Genomic DNA, 24166 nt, shown 5'->3' on the forward strand with positions numbered 1-24166 from the left:
GCAAGCATGCCGCAACCCCACCCTCCATCCATCGATGCAGTGGTGCAACTTGCATACATACTCACACAACCAGTACGGTTACCGAGATTCTACCTCACTCATGCCCTGCCACTCATCCCCTGCCAGTGGTAGTGGTAGTGGTAGTGGTAGTGTGGCACTCCGCTCCATGGGTGCAACTTGCATACCTTACTTACACAGTCACCTACCTTAAGGTACGGTTACCTACCTTAACCCAGGTAGCCCTACCTAGATGCCATCATCCCCTGCCAAGACCACCTAATCAACCTTACCGAACCGGGGCACTGAGTCCGCAAAGTCTTGGCGTCCGTCGCACGATCCATGATTAGAGTTTGGACCCAGATCTGCGGTTTTACTCTCTACGCCGCTCTACTCTACTTACTTACAGGCTTATTCATTAATAGCGTTCAGCCTGCTGCTATGTAACCGTGATTTCCGGCCTTTTCAGGTGCTAATAAGGTTCGGCTGGGCTGCGGCCCCCTGTAAATATATAGAGCGTCTGGTCCGTCTACGATTTCAAATTTTCATCAAATTTTCAACGAAGCCTGTATGACCCCAATGTATCTTTCCTTTTCCTTCACGACGGTGTTCTTGTTGTTAGCCTCCTCGATAGGCATCACTGGACTCACGAGTGACCTAGTCGGCGCGGACTCTCGCTCATCTGGTCGAAATGCAGCAGCGATAGATGCTCGTTCTATTGATGGACATCGACTGGGAAGCAAAAGAAGTCATGATGTCTCCTCAAGATCCAGCAACCATATCGCAGCCTTGATACCCCGGGAACCCCAAGAAGGTGTACCACCACCACTACCACCAGTGGTCAAAGCACCAAAGCCCGCCACGGCGCCCGAGTCACCGACTGAACCCACCGCGCCTGAAGCGCCTCAAGCACCCGCCCAGAAGCAAGAGCCAGAGCACAAAGACGACGACGACGACGACGACGATGACGACGACGACGACCACGATGGACCCGAGAAACCCAAGGAGGGGAGCGAAAGTGGTGAGGGCGGGGACGGCGGCGGTGATACAGATACTGGTGATAGCCCGGAAGATGGAGGCAACAGTACTAGTAGCACCAGCAAATGCGCAAATCCCCGTGGCACAGCTAGTGCCAGTTGTGTTTCGACCGCTACGCCGCTGCTGGGGACGATGGCATCGGCCGTCCCTACGCCCGCAATGATCTCTTCTACATCCTCTTCTCCCACCGCTACCATGACTACCTCGGCGACACAAGAGATCGCGCCGGCTTCAACTGCTCCAGCGCCAACTGCAACCTCGCCCACCGCCGCAGCGGATGGCATAGGTGGTCGAAACCCGTTCGCATGGGTGAGAGGGAAGTCAAGAGGAGGCGGCGGCATCGCTACGACAGTCGGTGTTTACTCTGTGGCCTATGTTGCCTGTCTGGTCTTCTTTTGGGTTTGACGACAAGGCTAGGTTGAACACTGCGGCGGTGTTGGTTGCGGCTACGGTTTGGGTTTATGCTGGGACCTTTGTTGTGGGATGCAAAGCATTTGTTGTGACGTTGGTGCATCGGGATTTTTAAAAGTGGTGCTTCCCGGAGGGCTCAAGGTGGGCATGTGAGGGGAGAGGAAGCGGGCAAGAGGGAGGCGAAAGGCAACAACTCAATAGCTGGATGATCGTAAGCCGAGGATATCCCGTTGATAGACAGAGAAGACTTCAGATGAAAGTACATACGCTTCAGACGATGAGATGGTGGTCCGTAAGCAACGTGCATCGAAAGCTGGCGCTAGTACCGCAGACGGTTATACGAGATGCTTCGAGAGGGTGGATGGTGTGTACCAGGCGTGGGATATTCCATGGCCTGGCGTTAAGTCTTCGCAGCTGCGGCTGCTTGATGTTGCCACGTGAACATGGAAGAGGTGGCAGGAGGCCCAGTACCTTGTCTGGCCATGCTATAGGCCACGCTATGCTCTATTGATGAATTGAGAATCTATTGATGAACCGCGAAGACATGGTCGAAAGAGGTCAGCTTTGGCGGACATGTTCGGCTCGACCGGAAGAGAGTGAGGATGATGCTAGACACACGGTTGTTCGTGATGGACAAAAGAATTGAATTTCTTTGGCAGCCTATGGGAGAAGGGTTGCAAAGAGATGTGATAGGTGAACAGGTGGAAATTGAAGTGTAGGAATGCCATGATGCAAGTGTAGAGAGCAAGATGCAATTGCTGGCTGATGGCTCTACCTTACCTACTCACTAACTCTTAGCGGGCAGCGCTCCGAGGAACGGCGCGGGTGACGCTAAGGAAATTATCTCAAAGTGATGGTAGATCGAGGTACTTGATGCGTATCTTTGATCATGGGTGAAAATTCTCTCCCTCAATCGGATCATGTAAGCGGTCAACCGTCTTCACCCGCTATGGCCACCGAATGTCTCTCAATCTTTCTCCTTCATCTTTCCTTCATCTCCAAATCTTCAAGTCACCAAGTACATGAGATTGACTTGAGGTCTATATGATTATATCTTTTGGTGCGACAAGCCGTCTACGGAGGATATAAAGCGACCTCCGTAAGCGTGGGTTTGCAAGCACAACGGCTCGCTTTTGACCCCACCCCACCCATCTTTCCTTTCGTTTCAACCATTTTTACTCGTCCCAAGGCCATTCCCCCCGAGATCCACCTCGCGGTTATTTAGTGGGACCCGTCGATAAGATCCTTACCCAAGGCGCCCGCATCCTACGGCACACTGCAGCAAGGTCTTTAGGAATACAGTCTACTCTTTTTATTTGAATCAAGTCCTGACGTTTGGAAAAAAAGAAAAGGGACGACGGTCGAAGTTCTCTCTAGGTCGCGCGGCGGTTCGATTGATCGGCAGGGGTGTCCGCAGAATTGCCACTGTCCATCGGCTTTCTGTGCCTGTCACCCTACTAAAAAAAAAAAAATTCTACCCAGCTTCTTCCAGCATCTTATCTTTGGGGGGCACGCGTTACCACTATCAGCCATCTTTGTCTCAATCAGCAGCATCCGCACTTGGTCTGCTGTCGATTGAGGTGCCCGGAGCCCATTGGACTCCCAAACGGCCCCTCCACTCTCAACCTTGCCTTCTGCCACGCTTGCCAATGAGGGAGACAGCTATTTCTGATAGACTCAGGTTCAACCCACATTCGCTTTCCTACCATGAACCAACAGTTCTCCAATGCACCAATCTACGCTCCAATCTATCCACCCAATCAACAGCAGTCAACTCCGTCATCAAGACCTCAATCCCACGGCGCTCCTCAACAAAACCTACCAGCTGCTCACACCTTACCACCTTTGACTTCCGGGAACCATGCTGCATCCGCCTATGGCAACGATACCTACCCTACCCGAACTCAACCCCTACAGCCCTCGTTGATGACCGCTCCCCATGGACAAGATAGTCAGCCAGGATCATACCCAGTCTACGCGCCGACAGCAAATACCTTCTACAATGGACAGAGCGCAAGTTTTTCGCAGGCCTCGCAGAATCAGCATTTGCACCAGCAGTCAAGACCATCTCCAGTCACAGGGTTACACCAACCGGTATATAGCTCTGCCCCGACGCAAGGTCGTTTGCCAGACCTGCGGCGTATACAACCAAGGGAAAATGGAAAACCATCGTTATCTCTTGCAGACCACATAAACCAACTAGACGCAGTGGAAGAGCCTCAGCCTACGCACGTTGTGGGCTCACAGGGTCGAAGAGGGATACTTCCAAGTGCAGCAGGGCGCCCGGCGGCTGTTGCTGGCGCGAACACAAGCGGTCAAAAGGCAGCGCCCACACCACCGAAAGACGCCGAAGGAAAATATCCTTGTCCACACTGTAACAAGAATTACCTACATGCAAAGCATCTGAAACGTCATCTTCTCCGGCGTAAGTACCCTACGTCCGGTTCACCTGCGCTCACCCTAACGGGGATCTAGACACTGGCGTGCGACCATATACTTGTGGTCTTTGTAAAGATACTTTTTCCCGTAGTGATATCTTGAAAAGACACTTCCAGAAATGTTCCGTTAGAAGAGGCAACCCAAGCGGAGAGAGTCATCTGTCTCATTCTCGAGCAAACAAGAAATCCAGGCAGGAGGACGCAGCGCGGATGGAAAGCAGCACACCAACTGGCGTCAGTCAAGCACAACAGATGGAAGTCTTCACCCCGACGAGTCTGGATGGATCCTTCGATATCAATACCCTAAACCTAGGCCAGTCGCAGTATGTGGAAAGCTCTGACCAGGTTTCGCGGTCCAATAGTATTAAGAAATCGAAGCGAAGCACTGGCAGTCATTCAAACCGGGCAAGTCTAGGACTGGTGAATACCTCCGGATATGATCCAACGAGCTACGGATATGTGAGCGGTCACGTTACACCTGACTCGGCGACTACAAGTGGAGCGGCAACGCCCTACACCTATCTGCACGAGTCAAGATCCAACCAAATATCTCCGAGCGGAGCCTACAGTACAGCTAACGGCAGCGACATGGTGTTCGCTGGAGTGAGCAGGGCTCCCACGTCTTCGAACTATAACAATGGTTCTCTGCCCCATATAGCCGGGCAGAGAAGTGGACACGACATCGACTGGCCTTCTTTCTCCAATTACAACTCGAACGATGATTACGGCAACACGCAATACCACTCTGGCACCAATACTCCTCTTCACCCCATCAAATCCGAGGCCGACCTCCATAACATACAGATCGGAGATTACCCGTACCTTCAATCAAAAGCATAGACATCAAATTCTGTTTCGGAGCTATAACGAGGCTCATTGGCCGTAGACCTTTGACTACATGGCATTATTACATTCGGTTTTCTCCAACGGTGGATTTCGTGCTCGAGCTTCTTGCAACGACACTTATGATATACGAGAAAAACAATATAGAGGCAAGAGGAGCATATACACTTAGACGGAAACGGGGGCAATGAGGCGACGACTCTGGGAGGTGCATATCTGCGGCGGCGCTGTCAATGGAGGCCAAATGCAAGCCGTTAGCGGGTGGTGAATTAGAGAGGATATAGACGGTTACAGCAGACATGCGAGCAAGCTAATACAGTAATTTCGATACATCCAATAAATACCGAAGACATGGATGCGATTGTCATCAAGCACAATGGACTATTTAGACTCAATGGCGAAGGTGGAGTGAATAGTAAATAATATTGGAACATTCATCGCCAGGAACAGGTCTAGCGCGGGACTGCCGACATTAACCGCAACGTGAGGTTTTGTTCACCTTCAACGTTGTCCCCATTCTCCACTCCACTACTGAATTTGTTAGCCTCATAACGATAATGATTACACCTCCGCCCCTGACCTTTCTTCGCTGCCACCCACATGTCCTTTCCCGACTTCCTCCGTCCCCATACCTCGCCCGCCTTCCCCACCTCCACCACCCATCATGCCCCATCGTCAGTACGCCATTGCCACACGCCGCCCACGTCCGCCATGCCTCCACCAGTCCGCCCATCGCAGCAGACGCTTCATCCCTCGTTACCCGCTTAAAAAATCTCTTCCTCGGCACCACCATCTCCCTCGCCCTCGTCTTCGGCTACCTCTACGTAACAGACGTCCGAGCAGGCATACACCAATGGGCCGTCGTACCCTCTCTGCGCTGGATCTACGACGATGCGGAGGAGGCACATGAAGTCGGTACGGCGAGTCTAAAGGGGTTGTACAAGTGGGGGTTGCATCCGAGGGAGCGGGGGGATGTGCCTCGGAATCTGGAGGTTGAGGTGTTTGGACACACGCTGTCGAATCCAATTGGCACGAGTGCGGGCATTGATAAACACGCCGAGATCCCCGACCCTCTTTTCGCCCTCGGCCCTTCGATAATCGAGATTGGAGGAGCGACACCCTACCCTCAAGACGGCAACCCCAAACCCCGCGTCTTCCGCCTGCCTTCCCAAAAAGGGCTCATAAATCGCTACGGCCTCAACTCGGAAGGTGCAGATAACGTAGCTATGCGCCTACGGCAGCGAGTCCGCGAGTACGCCTACGCCAATGGTTTTGGGATCGACGAAGAAGCGGAGCAAAGTGTCTTGGATGGCAAGGCCGGGGTTCCGGGTGGAAGTTTGACGAGCGGGTGTTTAATGGCGGTACAGGTTGCCAAGAACAAGTTTACGCCCGATGAGGATATCGAGGCTGTGAAAGCGGATTACGTCTACTGTGTCGAGGCATTGGCGCGGTATGCGGACATCATTGTTGTGAATGTCAGCAGTCCGAATACGCCGGGTTTGAGGGGCTTGCAGAGGGTGGAGCCTCTCACGAATATCCTGACCGGCGTCGTGGAAGCTGCGAAGAAGGCTAAGAAAAGAGTCAAGCCAGCGGTCATGGTGAAGGTGTCCCCGGATGAAGACAGTGACGAGCAGGTGCGCGGGATCTGTGATGCAGTGTGGGAGAGTGGAGTAGATGGAGTTATTGTGGGCAATACCACGAAGCGAAGACATGATCTCTTGCCGGCGGATTACAATCTGCCAGCTAGGGAAGCGGCGACATTGTTGGAGCAGGGAGGGTATTCGGGACCGCAATTGTTTGAGAGGACGGTAGCGCTCACGAAGAGATATAGGAGGCTATTAGATGAGGGGATGGACCAGACGCCGAAGGAGCCTGCATCAACGAAAGCGATTGACGACGCACCACAACAAGATCCGAACAAAGACGTCTCCTCTCGCATCAAAGAGACGGTCGTGCGTGACGCCAAGAACCTCAAACCCGACACACCAGAAGCCCACGCCGAATCGAAATCCCAACCTCTAATCCAAATCCCACCTCGCAACAACCCCTTCTCCTCCGACCAACCGTCCACCAGTCCCTCCACTTCCGCCTTCTCAGCCGACACGCACATCAATCAATTACCTCCCATCACCCAATCCGAACCCTCAAAAGAGCCTCCTAAACGAAAGGTCATCTTCGCAACCGGCGGCATCCAAAACGGCAAGCAAGCGCTCGAAGTATTGGAAGCTGGCGCTAGTGTCGCACAGGTATATACAGCGTTGGTGTATGGCGGTGTGGGCTGCATTGCTCGAATGAAGGATGAGATGAGGGAGGAGATGAAGAGGAGGAGAACAGAGCCAGGGATCCCGTGAGGAGGAAATTGGCGCCCTTTTTTTCATGAATCGTGCATAATGTTTGATAACCATTCATTCCTGTAAATACCCTCGTCCTTATCCTTAACCCTCTCACGCCGAGAAAACAATCACGGAAAGAAAAAGAATAAGCATTGCTCCACCTCCAACAGCGCCGTGCATCCCCCTCTTTACCGTTTTCCACAGTAAGTAGTACAAAGAGTACTCTACTCTCCCCTACCTACTCCGTCTCGTCTCGTCTCGTCTCGTCTTTAACTGAAGAAAGAAAGCGCACAAGATATCTCACAGCCGCCAAAACATCCTGCAAGCAAGACCCAATACCCCATGAACCCAGCATCCAATAACCCCCACACACCACCGACACCATCACGTATTATACGCATCTTATCCCTCCCCCGTCCCTTCGTCTACCGAAAAAAAAGCCCCAGCGTATACCTCCTTTCCAACGCTCCCTCCTCAATTTGCCAGCCAGATGGCCAACAACAACGTACTGCGTATCTATCCCAATACACCCTACTCACATTCACACAGACAGATATATAGATAGGAGGAATCGAAACTCGTATCCATCCATCTATACATAGCCAAATACCAACATGAACACAACCATTCCATTCCGCGCGCTGTCGACGATCACAAAATAACCCAGCCCAACCCATCCCATCCCAACACGACATGACATGACAATAGCAACGGGAAACAAAAGCAAACACAACCCAATCATCCCATCCCAGCACGACATGACATGACAATAATAGCAGCGAGAAACAAAACCAAATCCAAATCCAAACCCAAACCCAAACCCATCCCCAACCCAAACCCAAACCCAAACCCAAACGCAACCCCAAACCCAAACCCATCCCCACCCCAACCCAACACAACAACAGCAGCGAGAAACAACCAACCACCAAAACCCCTCCCCCCCAGCCAACGAATAAACCCAAACAGTACATCACCCGAACAGTACTTCACCCGAACAGTACTTTCCCCGAACACATATCCATAACCCATCCGAACACATATCCCATTCCCATATCCCATCCATAACCCATCCCTAACCCATCCATAACCCATCCAAACCCCACCGGTGCGCTTCGCTTCCGCCATGCGCGCGATCCGAAAGGCGACCGCTTGGAGTACTCTCGAACCGTGACGGCTGTCGGGAATCCCAGTCCAATCCAATCCAATCCAACCCGATCCAATCCAATCCCAGAGAGAGAGGTGGCGCATGCGAGCGCCGAAGTCTGCGGAGTATTAATTTTTGTTTTTTTGATTCTGAAGATAGATACGTACACATGTACATACTACGAGGGAAGGGAGAAAGGAAGGCTTTCACGAGAATCGATATTCTGCATATGGTTTCGCATTATCGATCGGATGTTTGTATGTACGTATGTATGTATGCGTGTCGAGTCCCGCGCCAGCATCTCTGCATCCATCCATCAGCATTACGACTGGCTCCAAACGGTCTATTTTCCATCTCAACAGTGAGAGAGTGAGGAAGTGAGAGGAGACACACACAGCATGCATCCACCTCTCAACATCTCCATCCTCACCATCCTCTCCATCCTCCTCCTCTCCCGACACATCCACACCCTAACCCTCACCCATCCACTCACACCACCACTCGCCCACCAAAACACCTGCGTCCCCAAACGCACGCCCTTCACCTCCTGCCCCGACTACTACGACTGCCTGCGCGCCATCTTCGCCCTGCCGGATCTGCAAGGCGAGGGCGCCTTCCACAACGGCGCGCCCGACGACGTGTTCAAGCTGCCCGTGGAGGAGAGGTTTGAGAGTTGTAGGGTGAGGGTGGAGTTGAGGCATGAGGGGAGTGCGAGGCAGGGGGGGAGTTGGCATGTGATTGTTGCCCGGGCGCTGAGGTTGGGTGAGGAGTGAGTACTTCAAATGCATTTTTTTTTTGGAATTTACGGAGTTTTTCTGAATAAGCTGCCTTATTCGTTTGGTACTTTTGGGAGACGGGATGCTGACGTAGACGCTGAGTAGCTGCATCAAGACGTCGATGCGGGAAACGCAGTATGCCGGGGGTTGGACGGCGCTGGGGAAGCAGGAGAGGCTGGCAATTGTTTTGGAGTATGGTGGGGGTAGATATGGGGTTGGAGGAGACAATGTGACAGTGTTATGAAATGAGATTGGGAAAAGTTGACTATGATACTTCCATGTCAATGTTTTGCCAGACTCGAAGGACATGAAATTGGGAGACCAGCTTGAGTGTCTTATTAGACGAGGGAAACGAGACCAACAGGCAGAGAAATGTGATGGATGAGTGACTGACCGGGAGAAGGTTCCGGACAACCAACATCCCGAGTTGGCTGCTAACATTTCCGCATCGCTGGTTTGCAAAGTCCGCCTCTTCGGTCAACGCCAACGTCGATTTTGCGTTACCTATATCAAAACATTATCAGTACAGCACGACCTAGTAACAGCAGAAATGGCACTTAATCCACATTAAATACACTCTCACTTACTCGCAGTTTGTAATGGCAACATTAGTCTGACGGGCCTGCAAGAGGTGGATCGGCCATGCGCTCAGCTTCGGCTTGAAGCCTTGGTCTCGACATGGAGGCTTTGATCATCGCGGCATATTCTCGTTGCTTCCGGCATTCCTCTTTCCACTTCAGCTGGTCATCCGCATAGATCTCGGCACCCTTTGGATTGACAAGTATTTTTCGAAAACCCTCGGCAAAATCCTCTCTGTCCACCTTCGTCCATAGCTCGTCTTCCGATATGAATTGTGGGTTCTTCACAACGACCTCGACTTCAGTCAATGGCAAGGTCGAGACCTTCTGTAGACCTTCACAACAAGCGGTAGTGTAAAGAAGGTTGTTGCTTTTGATGAGTTCGTACCGCGTAGCGTCTAGCTTGTGGTCGATACGCAAACGCAGCCGTCTTAATCCAGTGACGGATTTGACAAGTGCCATGTTGAGAGCTCGGTTCCACTCTTTACCATCAGAAGTGTCCCACTCCATCTGTAAGCGAAGACTCTTGATTGAGCGCTTCTGGTTGATATTCCGGGTCACTATGAAGCGTTTGAACGTCGTGGGATCGGCAAATGAGAAAGTATTCGTCGTCCACAGTATTTTGTTGGCTTCAACGTAAATCTGTCGACATGATCGAAGAACACTAAGCCGCATCATCTCATGACCGCAACAGTACCATTCCTTATAGATCGTGTTTGGTTCAATAGGCTCATAGTCGAGGTCTACCTCGCAAGCGAAATGTGGCCGTATCGAAAGGAATCCATAGGAAGTTGTCCAATTTCTATCTTCCTGATTCTCTGGGCAGTCTTCCTCGCAGACCAAGTGTCTCCAGACGCTTCCATATGTCGTTCCAAGCGTGCTAGACCACCTTGAATTCGCATAGAATGAATCGCTGGTCGCGAAGTCCACTGTGTGATCGTAGAGGTATCGGAGATGGATAAGACGGTCCCCGAGCACGTCACTCCATATCTTGTTGCGGATCTCGAGGGGCAATCGCAGCAGCGGGGAGGTCAGTGCATTTCCTTTGATACTACAATAGCTTGTTAGTGGGCTCAGTGCTTGTGATGTGGCTGGATTTCATACAGCGCCTTGGTAGCTGCGTCCTTGGGAGCAGAGAAGGCAACCCGCTTCCTACTCGTAGGTTTTTGGAAGGCCTTCTCTTCCGGGCTCTTTCGCTTGGTCATGATTCAGCCTGATAGACGATCGGTCTTGGCCGAATGATATGGAACAGACGCTCCAAGCAATCGGCGTTGCGAAACCCGTTGTGGGTAGTTGGAAGAGTAGGTCGTAGGTAGGCAATAAGAACGCGTGAGAAGAGCGCGAGTACCATGTCAGAGCGCCAAGACCCCCTGCACGGGTTACAGCTCGGCAGGTGTTGCGGTACTCGGCAGCGGAAGAACGTATAACCGATAGGGCTAGGCTATGAAGAACATTGAAGCCCATAAGGATGAAAGCACGAAGTTGGCCATGCTCCAATTTATAAACACAAAGTTTCTCAAAGAACATTCCTAGATAGAACCAAGGAGGGCAATCACCTCATTCCCCACAGGAGGCCACTGCCAACCTTGACGAATCCCCTGAGTAGTCTTCGATAGTCTTCTCGTTTCTTTTCCCACTGCGTTCTATTCCCGTAAATAAACACAAAAAGTCACACGTTTCTCCTGACTACTCTTGAAATACAACTTGCCTTCCAACCAAGTTTCGAGAATAGCGACGTGGTAATGATCCTTCGTAAAGCCCGAATTGCTGCCGTGGATCTCTCTCACGGCTTGCCCAAACCTGAAACACCGTAGTCAGACCTTCGAGAGCATACATGCATGCAGAAACCCGTGCTTCATTCTTATAGATCCATCACATCGTCTCGAAAGCGTGCTGGCAGAGGAGCCTGCTGACGTCTTTGTCTCGTCGCTGTCGAGGCAGGCACACCTCTCCCTGCTTGCCCCCTCCCCCGAACTCGCTGTCGCTCTTCTCCCCGTGATATAGCTCTCCCACGCCCGCGCCGAGTAGATACTCCTCCTTCTATAGGCACAGTCCAGCCCTCTCCGCCTGCCTCGGAGTAAGTCTCTGCTCGCTGCTCTTCCTCTTGCTCCTCTACCTCGCGAGCGGTGACCGCTGGCTGACCTGGCTGACGTGCTCTCGGGGTAGCTCGTAGATTAGCTCGCTGACGGCGTTGCCGAGGGGGATGTGAATCCGCTTCGGCGTGTTCAATACCAGAGGGATCTTGTTGAGTAGAGTCTTCCTCAGCTTGCTGACGGCGATTTCCCTTCTTGTTCGTTGAGCCAGCAGATTGGCTGTTGGACTTGGAAACAGCAGGATCCGATATGCGAAGAATCTCTTGGTCTGTATTGTCACCGCTAGCCTTAGGCTCATTGGATTGAGAAAGAGATGTCTCCTGTCCACGAAAAGCGCCCCACTCCTCGAACAAGGACTGAAGTCGGAGTTTTTGTTTGTCACTCTGGTTTGACATTACCGCATCCTTGACCTTTGTAGTAATCTGGGGATGGGGTTCCCGAGAAGCAGACCGCTTGCCTGGAGTTGTGTCACGAATATCTGCAGCCATATTCAAATTGGTTATCTTTCCCCTCTCGTGCAGGAGAGCGAAAATAGTGCTTCCGTCCCCCTCATTCATTGCTGCTGATATCAACCACTCTTCTCGCATCCGAATATTTGGATCATGCGCAAGCATGAGCGAAATGAACGCCGCGCCCCTACTGGCTTTGACAGCCGATTGCATCATGGAATCTGTGATTCGTGCGCCAGGATTCTGTTGGAGAATGATGTGGAGAGCATCAGGTCCTCGGTCATAATTGCTGGCTGCGGCTTCCACAATCTCCTCAGTCAGCAGGATAGGCTTGCCCTGCTGGAGGAGAAGATCCAATATGTCTACTGCATGCCAATCGGCGACTGCTACCTTGATCACTTCTCCTGACACATCGAAGGCGGGATCATTCTCTAAAAGAAGTGCGACTTTCTCATCCGGCCTTGGAGAGAACCGAACCGCTGCCACGAGAAGACCTTCAGTAAGGGCAAAACTCTCACATCTCTCAAGCACGGACTTGACAACATGCGGCAATCGATGAGGTATCGCGGCAGCTAGGGCTTCCATTGGGAAAACCAAACGTCCGAAACGGTCCTCGAGGACTTTGAGGGAAGACTCATAGTGGAAGCTACCCGCGACAGCGATCATTACGTCGTCCTCAACGTGATCAATATTTCGCCAGCTCAACAGAAGTCGCATCACCTCCCCATCTTCATCGTTATGCTTTGTTGCTGCTAGCAGCATTCCATCGGAGCTCCCTGCATCATCTATACGTTGAATAATGAAGGCCACGGAGTCAGCTGAGCCATTTTCCAGGGCACACAAGAGATGACGACGAGTGAATGGTGGCAAGTCGATTCTTGCCACTTCAAGTTGGCGAAATATCTGAGACGAATTCCTGATCAGGCATATAGAGTCAATCAAACTCTCATCTACCTCGATCTCGGGACGCTCAAAAAGTAAAGAAATGGCTTCATCGTCAAGGTCCAATGTCTTTCTCAGCGCAGAGAGAAGTGCAGGCGTGATATTGACCCTCCCCCCACGATCAAGCAATATCTTTATCATCCTTCCTCTCGAGAAGGGGTTTTCACTGCAAGCGTGCCATAACCACTCCTTGTTTAGTACTGATCGGTCGCACCTGTCTAGAACGAAGGATAAAACTTTCGAGTCGCCCCGTTCAGCTATCCTACTGACTGCATCCATCGCTGTTTCAGGGATCCTGGTCTCTGGTAAAAGTAACTCCAGACACCCGTAGAAAAGTGATGTGCTTTGATATGCCCTTTCTAAAATACGGAGTCTTACTACGATGCTCATGAGTGATAGGTTGTCTTTGAGGAGCTGTCTCAGCATAAACACGTCTCCGCGTTGTACTGCCCATTGAAATGCGGTCATGTCTTGCCCCGTGACGTATAACTTTGGATCTGCTCCACTTTCCAGGAGAAATTGCACTGCAGCTTGGTGTCCCTCAGCAACAGCTGCAAGTAGTGCGTAGCCATATAGACCTCCAGGTACATTCGTATCACCTTCTTTCATTGCCAATTCTTGTGTTAAGAGGCCATATTGAGACAAAACATGTATTGGTTGTGCATCGAGCCCTTGTCTTCTTGGCACCCAGCGGTAGTTCATCCCCCCAACAATGGAACGATCGTCCCTCTTCATGGAAACCAAATCGAAAAGGTATCTCCAGCGCTCGAAACATCCTTGAATATTACCAGATATACATGCTCGTAGATGATCCTGCCCTAGGCCATTTTTCTCTGCGTGTGCTGAATGTATAAACAGGAAATCGACCATGTATTCAACGAACGGATAATCTTCGAAGAGAGTTGGCATCGAACGTTGGACGGCAAATTCCGTGTTCAGTCTGGAATCAATTATTGGCATCACCACAAGCTCCCTGCTGTTGAGATAGTTCAAACAGATCGCTTTCATAAACTCGTGTCCCTGGGCGGTCTGATTGTGTCGTCTATCCTGAATCAAGATATCAAAGCCACGGGCCTGGAGATAATCCTTCACGGACTCATGAATGAATTGAACGACACTCTTTGGTCTCAAAAACCTTTGTAGAGGATGCCAGTTCCTAGGTCGGTATAACGAATCGTCTGGCGGTAAAGTCTTGACCTCAATTAGCCCCCTCGATCGTTCGCGGAGTCTTTTCTCCATCTGTTCATCACCATCGACGTATTCGCTCGACTGGGACCAATCCGCAAACGATGTGAAGGTGCCGCTACCAAACGCTAAGGCGTATCGAAGCTCCGTAAGAGAAAGAGGTCTCTGCGAAAAGAAGACGCATTGCAGGAGTGACAGCAATTCCGCCTGGTCATCAGGCTCTATGTTTTGCAGTTGGTGTCGATAGAAGCCACCTAGATCCGAGGGTATTCTTCGAATCACCTTCTGAAGGTCGGCCAGTGTCCCACCAGCGGCGGCTTTATGTAAGAGGTCTTCAACCACCAACACAACCCATAAGAAGATTCCAGAAGCTCTATCCATGATTTGCCTAGCAGATGCCGTCAGATAGTCCGATCTGCCGCCTCGATCCTTGGCGAACACCATGTTTTGACCTATATATTCTGCAATGTCGTTCTGGTTCTGGGTTTCTACTCTAGCGTGAAAACAAATTCGGATCGTCAACTGAGGCCAGTAGCGACTGGACAAACAGATATTGAACTTAGTACCTTCCTTTACCGCAGAATTCGCAAGATGTTCGAAGTATTGAATGACTGCCCTTGCACCGGCTAGGTCGCATTCGTCGAGCGCGTCAACGAAGAGAATAAGATTGCGGTTTCCAAGGATTGGCGCCGTCACGACGGACTTCAGGAGAGCCTTTAACTCCCCAAGGTGCCATTCCCAGCCAGAACGTAACACTCTGGTTTTCTCGGAGTAGTTTCTGACCACTAGAGTACGAAGCGCAGACATTTGTCGACATAAGGTATGCAGCAGGGTACGAAAGAGCCCAACCGAGGACTTTTCGTCCTCATTACCACGAGCATTGAAGAAGAACCCCGCGATTATTGATGAGGGATCAGTCATTTCTCTCTTCATATGGGAATAAGTCTTCTTCATCAATGTCGATTTGCCTGATCCTGGGTTTCCTTTGAGCCAAAAGAAACCGTGATGCTCGTCTAGTCTTTCATGTTGGGCCCAGCTCTGGAAGTCGGCGCTCTCTAGTAGCCAATTACCAGTGTCTTCCGCCGCTGGCTCAATGTTGCTCTCGCGAGCGTGCATATGTGTAAACGATAGTGACCTAAGACAAGCTTCCTCTTCCGGATTCAATGCATTGGGCGATTCTGCCAGGCATAAATGTCAGTCATCGGTTTCTTTAAAGGCTGGACAACAGGTTGAATATGCAGCTAGTAAGAAGAGTAGGGTGCAACTAGTTCAAAGACAAAGAGATGGGGTATAGTGCCATTGATATAACGCACAGACTGTGGGGCTCATACCTTGATCGTGGAATCTCGATGTCAGGAGTGTGGTGGCCTTTGACCTGATCTCGCGCAATTTGAATAGGACGCGCTGGTAGTCGATATCTCCAACAGAGAACTTGACAAGATTACTGTGAGTGCGGTCAAATGGCTCATGGAACGAGTCAGAGTCCCATGGACGTGGGTATGTTGCCGAAAAGCGATCCACGAGAAGTTTCCGTGGGCCTGCCATCTTCCAAAATCCGTCGACCTTTTGAAATTAGTCGGAAAAATGATATACATTTTCCAAAGACTTACTTCCAAGGCCGTCGGCGAGCTCTGGGTCTCAAAGAAGGAGAAGATGGGACTGTCTCTGAAGGGAAAGGCAAGTGGAAAATTGACGTTCTGTTCGAGCAGGAAATCCGAGCTCTTGCCGATAGACTCCAGGAGATACCGATTGGGTCTATCGCCGACAACGGCGCGTAGCGAGTCTATATCCATACCTCGATTGGGTACACCAAAGAACAGCATTCCGACAATCGACCGGATTTGTTCTTTTTCTGAATCTGTTCCGCGACTCAATTTGATGATGGCCTGGGAATGCGACGGTCAGTAAGGCGGGTTTGCGGGCCAAGCAAAATACTTGCAAGGTATTACCTGTTTTGTAAAATAGGCCACCTAGGCTCTGGGCAATTATAATAAGTGGTTTCGAGATTGTCTTTCAAAATCAGTAAAGCGGTAATTTTGGTGGTGTCTTACTTACATTTGACTGATGGCGCAAAATGCTGAAATGACCGGCCAGGTTATCTGCTATTATTGACACGTTCTGATTGGAACAGCTATCTCGAAGTTCCGATTTGTAGCCGTAAAGGAGGACTCGCATGTTAGGAAGATCGCTTGGTAGGGAGTCGCGCAACCACATGTATGAGCCGCCTTTCTCTTTGAAAGTACCGAAGGCATTGGTTCCTAAACCACAGACGACGATGCAGTCTGTGGAGTTTGCCGTTGTCCCTACTGTATTAAGTGGAGTCAAGCCGCAAAAGTGGGTATCGAAGATCAGGGCCTCAGTTCTCCCAGATTGCGAGTCGTAATCTGTGCCTGAAAGCTTTATGGGCCATTGATTTTCGTCGTTAACGCGGAGGAGTGACTCCGGCGTCTTGGAAAAAGTCAGGGTGGCTACCTGTCTATCTGACTGGTAGCAGTCTTCCGCCAAAGAGGTGATCTGCAATCCCGATTTCTCTGACGACGTGTCAAGTGAGCGCTCCAGGAGACCAGCAATATCTTCGATGCTGCGGGCAGGTGGAAGACCGGAGACTCTATATACTGAGAATGAAAGCGCTTCCGGTCTGTTCTAGAAGAGAAGTCAGCAGACGAACGCAAGACAAACAAGTTGTATCGACTCACTACTCCTCGCGATTCACGAACAAGCCCGTCATTCAAAATGTTGTTCATCCTGTTCCAATTCCGACTATTTACACGACAGCACCTTCAGCCGCAAAATCATAGAGATTGTTCAGCTCGATAGTCTGCCTGACGTATCTCTTGTAACAAAAGTAATACTCGACATTTCATCCTACCCGCGCAGGACTAAATCTGTTGCCGGGATCCGAAAGACTACGCTGTATGCCTGTATAGTTTTGTCGTGGATACATACTGAGTCGAAGGAAGAAACAGCAGGCAGCCTTGAAAGACCCCACGGCCGGCATGCGATATGATATCATCCCGCGTGTTTCGCGTACGCGAGCTTTGCCAACCATTCTACCATTGGAACCAAGTTGCCAATCCATCCAACTCGCCACGAGTTTGAACTTACTCATATGCGGCGCAGAAGGTTGCAGAAACATCTGAGCGCAATTACCATAGCCCTTTACGAACGCACATAGCGAATGCAAGTTTAATCAACTCTCACTTGCGTCCAGGCCTGCAATAAGTACGGTGGTGGCTGCAGCGTAGGACGCTTTGTTTACAACAAGATGGTCTGTCAACCAGCGAAACAAAGCGACTGTCGGTGTGGGGGGAGCGAAGGTCCTGATGGATTGTATGAATAAGGACTCATCTTTAATGCTTTCTCAAATTAATGCACGTGACAGTAGGTTTCCCCTCAAAGGGAAAAGCTACGGTCAATATGTTACTGGTAAGAGGCTGTAACAGTGCTGGTGTGCACATATAACCACGATGGTGCACCCCAGCATGGGGGTACCCCAAGCGAGGGCAACTCATTTAGCACGGGGATACGCCCAACGGGAGCCACCCTTGAGCCCTGATCATGAAGACTTGTTTATGGTTTTGCAGGGCTGGTGGTAGACCAACGATACATCTCGAGATCTCTTCCTTGGTCTCCTGACATCGGTCACCAGAGATGATGTGTCTGGTGACCCTTCTTGCCCCAAAACACTTTTCTCAAAACATGAGGTGTGATAGACTTTGGAGACTACACAGCTTTGGTTTTCTCCCAAAAAAAAAAAGGAGTTGTTGATCCGTTGGTGTGTTCCGTACATACTCTCGTCAGCTGCAGACTCTCCTAGGCGTCGTCTTCTTGGTGCGCTTTCTCTCATGGGAGCGTTCCTGTGAATGAGGTCTTCCCCCTGGGGCACGTTTCCGTTGAGATGATGTCCCGAGAGATCAGTGCTCAGACGCGAGAGGTGTTCTTAGAAACCCTCTGGTCCTTGGAGAGGTGGACTCCGGGAAGCAAAGGCCTAGGGGGGTTCCCTCCCCTAGGCGATGATGTGTTGGGGCCCACTTCTGGCAGTATTCTAGGTCTCAAGGGATATATATGTTGTAAAGTAAGACTTCGCGAGTGTATCAGACCATATGAAACACCCTCTGATATCTAAATGTGAAGCGTTCATTTATACGTAGGCTTATGGGAGGCCATCACTTCCGACCTCTTTCGCTTGGTCATGATGCAGCACGATGGATCATCGACCTTGGCCTTGGGATATGATGAGTACGCTTCAAGCAATTGGTGCTGCGAAACCCATTTGGGTAGTCGGAGGGATACGTCGTCATCTGGCAATGAGCAAAATGGGCCAGCTGTTCGTCGATTATCTTGCGAAGCTGAGAGTAGGCCTAAGTCTGAGAGATGAGTTGCATTCGCCGATAGTCAAAGATCCAGAGAAGAATAGCAGCTCATGCTTGAAAAAGTGATTTACACAAGATGCATGCCGCCGTAGTCGCAAGATCTGACCCGGAACTTGTGTATAGTACAAATGCCAACGCATGCTTTCGTACTTCGTAGGCTCATGAGCTCTGACATGGTACGGCGTCATAATCATGACCTCGCAGACAGGCGAAGGTGTCGTGCGCAGTGCTGAACGGAAGATCGTAAGGATGTGGGCTCCGTAAATGTCGGAACCCTCCTTACAGTGCCTAAGTCCTCTCACGGGCTGTGATCGAAAACTTCTAAGGCCCCGATATCGATATCTTCAGTCGTAACACTAGACGTCCTCTGATCATCTCTCATGCCCCTTGTTTGTAATGCCAATCCCGTATGTCCACTGGAATCTGCCGCATCCGGGGCGGTGTCGCATAGCGGCACCGTGGAATCAACATCGTCCATTTCGAGATCTGTGTCATCTGGAACGATGGCCACATCCTTCGCCTTTGCTACTCTTCCATGTTGCGCCTTGAATGTTGCTGTGCGTAGTACTTTATGAAGCAGAGGCTTGTTGACACGCTGGCGTTGGCCATGTGCTCTGGCATGAGGGTTCGATACTGCACTGATGTTATTAAAGAGGCAACACCTCAAGGGTCGAGAGCTTCCGACCTTTTTGCTTCGATTTCACAGCTTCAAACTTGTTGCCGTAATCCCAGATCCACAAGATCATTGCTGGCCAATTTCGACGACACCCCATAATTTGGAAAGATTGGACGCATTTACCGAAAACATAGATGTTGATGATACCGCCACGACTTGGTTTGAGGCGAAGGCTACCGAAGAAGGTGTCCTAGATGAACGATCAGCAGTGTCGCTGACTCAGAGATGGAATTGGGAACGTACGTCGAGTTCGATCCACCAGTTGTTGGGGCCTCCCTTGTCATATAAAGGATGACGTGTGCTCAAAGGCTTCTTGCGGTAGAACCGCGGATTGGTTCTTGGCCATAATTCCAATAATCTCATCACGCCCTCTGACCAGTTCCTGTCCTCTGCGATAGACTCCCTGACGATGCTTATGTGACCACGAGGATCGCATTCGAGCTCCTCGTTTTCGTCATGGTCATCGTCGCGTAAGAGGGCATTCAATTTGCGCGTGTCGAGCGGTGGAAGCATGATGGGTTGTTGGTTGAGCAGATCAAGCATGTTTGAGGTGAGGTCTTGTTGCTGCGGAATTTTTCCGTGTTAGCGCGGTGACCCGGCAACCATCCACCTAAAGTAGCTTCTCGGTGCGGCAAAACCTTCAGTGCCACATAGAGTACTTTACATCTTTCAACATGTTTTGACACTGGCTCAAAAACTCTACGACTTGCGGGAAAGTCCTCTGGGTCTGGATACCGAAAAGTCTGAGGCATAATATCTTAATCAGAGTCCGTCTGAAAATATATCACATCGTGTTTCCAGGCTGTAAAGTCGAAGCGTCGGAGAGGAATGTTTTTATTCTCTAAATATGTCGTCAGTCTTGTTCTACGGTTCAATTGGATGTCTTCTTTACTGTGATATGTTGCAGTGGAGTATAATTTCATTGTTCAACTAGACTGCTGGCAAATCTTTCGAGAGGTACAAACCACTCTGAGTTAACTTCCTACTTAGTGTACTAAGCTATCTTAGCCCTGTTGCTGCCTGGTTCAGTATCGCTCAACTCCGCGCCGACAAGTGGTGTCAACAACGTGAACTCTTACGCTCATGAAATACTTCCTCGTGTCTTGCGCACGAACATAGTTCATCCTTTTCTTAGCGAATATATACATAAGTCTACATGCGCTATCGTACACAGCCTTACTTCATCTTTCTTTATTATTAACATGTCGCAACTAAGTAAGAGACAGTTCGAAGTCCTTACAGGTGCTAAGTCCCCCTTCCTTCCGCAAGAGGACTTGGACAAGAAGGGATCCGCGAAGGGTGTCAAGAAGGGTTCTAAGAAGGGCTCTGAAAGAAATAAGAAGGTGTGTCTATTTGCAGGCGATTCCTTTCTGATCGGTGTTGCGATTTCAATTGCATGACATGTTTCAGGAACAAGAGGAAATTCTTGCCCATAAATCACTCCTAAAATTAATCTTTAACATACATTCCTCTTCAGGATGAGGCATGCTAACGTTGAATACTCCAAATAAGGGTCCATCTGGCTCGACCTGGAACGAATTACACCTCAACTGGTTACATGTTCTCTGCGAATCTGGTTACGACTTGATGGACATTTTTTCTCAAGAAAGCGAGCTTCCGCAATCTAGTAAGATCGCTACAAGCCTCCGAGAAGATCTTAAAGGGGAGTGGTATTGGATTTGCAATAATGATCACAAGGCATCAAACTCAATCTTCGGCTGTCTTCAAGCTTTAATACTCGAGAGGGAAGAAAATGATGCTTTCAACACGCATTCGAACACGCAGTCAAGTACTAAGCACCGTACACCACCCTCCGCGAAAAGCCAGTCAGTAACTCCTCAACAACACCGCCGAGGCACACAGGATACTCTGCGAGAATTTGAACGAACACCAACCCCCTTACAGCGGCAAACATGGGTTTTAGATCCCCAGCTGCACATGCCTGAGCTCCTCAGTCGGAAGCGACAACGAGAAGAAAACAGAAGCCCTCAACGAGAATGCGGGGGGACAATGATAGCCCCAGGACACACTGAAGACTCACGAAGTTCTCAACAACAACGCGGAGGGTCACCTATCCCTCAGCGACAAGATACAAAGACGCCCAGTCATCAGTTAAAAAGTCCAGCGACACCAAGTCACCTCATGCGCCCTCCAAATAGCCCATTAGATCATCGGCAACAAGATCCAAAACCGCCTAGTCCACCAGATCGTTTTGAGCCTCCTTCCAACAAGCAGTCTTCGGTCACTGGGCAACATGATCTACAGACACCTGGCCATGAAGTAAAGATTCAAACGGCATCTTTCGGTCAAAAGCCCCCTTTCAATATTCGACCTCGAATTCAGAGTGACGGCGCTCCTTCCAGTATAGTATCGCAACATCGGATATCGCAGTTTGCGATCCATGATGGAGAAGAAAACAGTGACGAGGGGGAAGATGATGAAGATACCAGTGGTGAAGATGACGAAGAGGAAGGAGAAGATGCTGGCGGAGCCTCGGAAGCGGCTTCACATGATAAGTCAGAGGAAGATGTTAAGGCGGCCGGCCGAGCTTTTCTAGCGCTTGTACACGACGCTATCAAGAACACAAAGAACGGTGTGGAACCCAAGAGAATAGCGGAGCAGAGCTTAGTGTTAGAGACAAGGTCAGTTGCTCGGGCGAACTTTTGAGATGTCAACATTGTTGAATGGAGATACCTAGGGACCCGCGTCCGCACCACATACAGATTGACAAAACAGATATGTCGACGCACCCCGACTTGGTTCTACAACTTGTGTTTGGCAAAATCAAGCAAAGAAAAAAGATCGGAGTGGTCTTAGAAGTGTGTACTCTTCTACCTCTTATCAGAATTACCAAAGCTCCTTCTTAACACGGTTGCTTACACTATGCTTAGTTCAAAAAGAGGGATCACAAATTGAACGACGAAGAGATTTTGGGACAAGAGGTTTCGGAGTTGCTCGGCGCGGTCCTGGAAAAAAAGGCAGCGAGGAAGCAGAAATCATACAAGGTGGGTTCCCCAACCTGTTCTGGTAAAACTGGCTCAATAATTGCTGTAGTCATATCTCATCTCCTGGCACGGCCTGAAAGGCTACATCAGCCGTTTCTACGCTACCAAAGAGTATCTGAACCAGCTTCAAGAGAATTCACGAGGTCTTCAAGACATGGATCCCCCACAAGTGAGGCGTTCAGAGGAATTCGATCTCACAAAGTCCGAAGAACGGGTTAACTTTGCAATTGGGTGTGCACGCATAGCGGTAGAAGAGCTGCTACAATTTGAACGCAACCAGACGTCAGGTTTATTGGAGCGCATCCGCGCGTAGCGACGGGCATTTTAGCCTTTTGAAACATCGGAGAAGGGAAAAGAAGCTAGACTTCAGGGTTCTCGCTGTCACCGGAGCCGTCGTGAGCATCAACAGAGAGTGGAACGCGCCGTGACGTCTGGGCATTTGTTTTCAACGTGGTAGCCAAGTGCGATGCTTGAGTCGTACAATCTTGTAAAAAAGCGACAGTCATTATGATTCATTTGTATTGCTTGCGATCTGTCTGGATGGTGCTGCAAGCTTTCAAGTCTTTATGTGCGTTTGACATATGCTGCCACTCAGAATTCCACCCTCTCATACTGTTCAGTCTACTCATACTCATCGAGTCAAAGTATCGGAGTGGTCATATGATGTATAATGTATAATGGGACACAGACGCCCATTTACACTGGTGCACTTGCCGACAGCCAACGCAAATGTAAGGCGTTTATCCTCCTGACCGATGTGCTGCTCGGATTTGTGTTAGAGTCGCACAGAGGCCTCATAAAGAGGTATAATTATGGTGCGACTAGAATTCAGCTATTGTGGTCAAGGTACAGTGCATGCAGGTCGACAGATCTCATCTTGGAGATTGCCGCAGCTGTTTATAGCCGAAAGTCGTGGTGGCCTCGAATAGCCAGCCATGCCTCCCACCGAAAGATCGCTTTCTATACCTAGAGCGATCTGCGCCTATTGCCGTGGTCGAATCTTGAAGCGTAGGGCACTCGCTGTGCAACCCGCAGTAACCGATGATACTCGTCTGTTACGAAACTCCAGGGTCCTTGGAAATTTTGAGCGCCGGAAGCTCGTAATGAGTTGATGAGAACACGATACGGGACTGTGGTACCAGGACGTCTGTCTACCTCATGAAAGCGAGAGAAACGGATCGAAGTTAATGAAAGGGAGTCGCAACGACCTCCTCCACCACCTCCTCCTCCTCTACGGTTTTCAATCAGACCGGTACCATCAGTAAGCCACCTCCTTGCGACTTTCTTCTCCATCATCGCCAACGGCAGAGCTACGTCCATACTAGCAAGCGTGAGTAATATGGCAAAGACACATAACGCTCGATACGATCAAAGACCACGCTTCCTGGCAATGGGTTCAGCAGTGTCGCGGGTTCCTTGCATAAAATGCACGTGGAATTCCGAAAGAGGACAGCCCATCGTTTGGGAGACACTTCGGAGGGCGAAGACGAGGAGGATTTTTTCTTTTCTCCAGAGGTGGCGCCCTTGTACTATTTCGAAGAGGGGCATTGCAGGTAAGGTTGATCCGGGAAGTGGTGGCAGGATTGCGTAAAGGAATGTGATGGAGGATAGACCGGTGCTGTCCGGTGGTGGTGAGACAGTATGCTTAAAGCAAGAAAGACCAAACAGGAGCAGTGGAAAGACAGCGGGTGCTGTCGCCAGTGTTGAAGACTTCAGAGGACGCACGGTTGGGATTTAGGAGCTTGTCGACTTTAAGAATACTGGACTCGGGGTGTTTAGGGGTGACTTTTAGTCATGCATCTCGACTCAAGAAATGTTTGGAACAGAAGCATCTCCGGCTTTAGGATGAAGATCCCTCATCACTCGTTCCTTCCTTGTACAATTT

General features: G+C 50.2%; 7 protein-coding genes across 7 annotated transcripts; 4 read left to right on the forward strand and 3 right to left on the reverse strand.

The window, feature by feature from the left end:
• Positions 1-576: 576 nt before the first annotated feature.
• Positions 577-1440, forward strand: HO133_009958 (uncharacterized protein; the record flags this gene model as incomplete). The annotated part of the gene is made up of 1 exon (XM_037300814.1): positions 577-1440. One exon carries the CDS (start codon positions 577-579, stop codon positions 1438-1440), a length of 864 nt encoding a protein of 287 aa, XP_037153631.1.
• A 1713-nt stretch (positions 1441-3153) lies between these two features.
• Positions 3154-4724, forward strand: HO133_009959 (uncharacterized protein; the record flags this gene model as incomplete). The annotated part of the gene is made up of 2 exons (XM_037300815.1): positions 3154-3871; positions 3922-4724. 2 exons carry the CDS (start codon positions 3154-3156, stop codon positions 4722-4724), a joined length of 1521 nt encoding a protein of 506 aa, XP_037153632.1.
• A 560-nt stretch (positions 4725-5284) lies between these two features.
• HO133_009960 (uncharacterized protein) lies at positions 5285-7078 on the forward strand (the record flags this gene model as incomplete). Its single annotated transcript, XM_037300816.1, has 1 exon — positions 5285-7078. The coding sequence occupies one exon, from the start codon at positions 5285-5287 to the stop codon at positions 7076-7078; it is 1794 nt and encodes a 597-aa protein (XP_037153633.1).
• A 2510-nt stretch (positions 7079-9588) lies between these two features.
• Positions 9589-10763, reverse strand: HO133_009961 (uncharacterized protein; the record flags this gene model as incomplete). Its single annotated transcript, XM_037300817.1, has 2 exons — positions 9589-10609; positions 10663-10763. 2 exons carry the CDS (start codon positions 10761-10763, stop codon positions 9589-9591), a joined length of 1122 nt encoding a protein of 373 aa, XP_037153634.1.
• A 656-nt stretch (positions 10764-11419) lies between these two features.
• HO133_009962 (uncharacterized protein) lies at positions 11420-16971 on the reverse strand (the record flags this gene model as incomplete). Its single annotated transcript, XM_037300818.1, has 5 exons — positions 11420-15405; positions 15559-15790; positions 15838-16113; positions 16283-16870; positions 16924-16971. 5 exons carry the CDS (start codon positions 16969-16971, stop codon positions 11420-11422), a joined length of 5130 nt encoding a protein of 1709 aa, XP_037153635.1.
• A 1927-nt stretch (positions 16972-18898) lies between these two features.
• HO133_009963 (uncharacterized protein) lies at positions 18899-19819 on the reverse strand (the record flags this gene model as incomplete). The annotated part of the gene is made up of 3 exons (XM_037300819.1): positions 18899-19233; positions 19286-19466; positions 19520-19819. The coding sequence occupies 3 exons, from the start codon at positions 19817-19819 to the stop codon at positions 18899-18901; spliced, it is 816 nt and encodes a 271-aa protein (XP_037153636.1).
• A 1599-nt stretch (positions 19820-21418) lies between these two features.
• Positions 21419-22594, forward strand: HO133_009964 (uncharacterized protein; the record flags this gene model as incomplete). Its single annotated transcript, XM_037300820.1, has 4 exons — positions 21419-21918; positions 21975-22095; positions 22168-22281; positions 22331-22594. The coding sequence occupies 4 exons, from the start codon at positions 21419-21421 to the stop codon at positions 22592-22594; spliced, it is 999 nt and encodes a 332-aa protein (XP_037153637.1).
• Between the last annotated feature and the right edge of the window lie 1572 nt (positions 22595-24166).

The sequence above is a fragment of the Letharia lupina genome (genome assembly GCF_014066315.1).
Source record: "Letharia lupina isolate WasteWater1 chromosome Unknown contig_8, whole genome shotgun sequence".
NCBI lineage: Eukaryota > Fungi > Ascomycota > Lecanoromycetes > Lecanorales > Parmeliaceae > Letharia > Letharia lupina.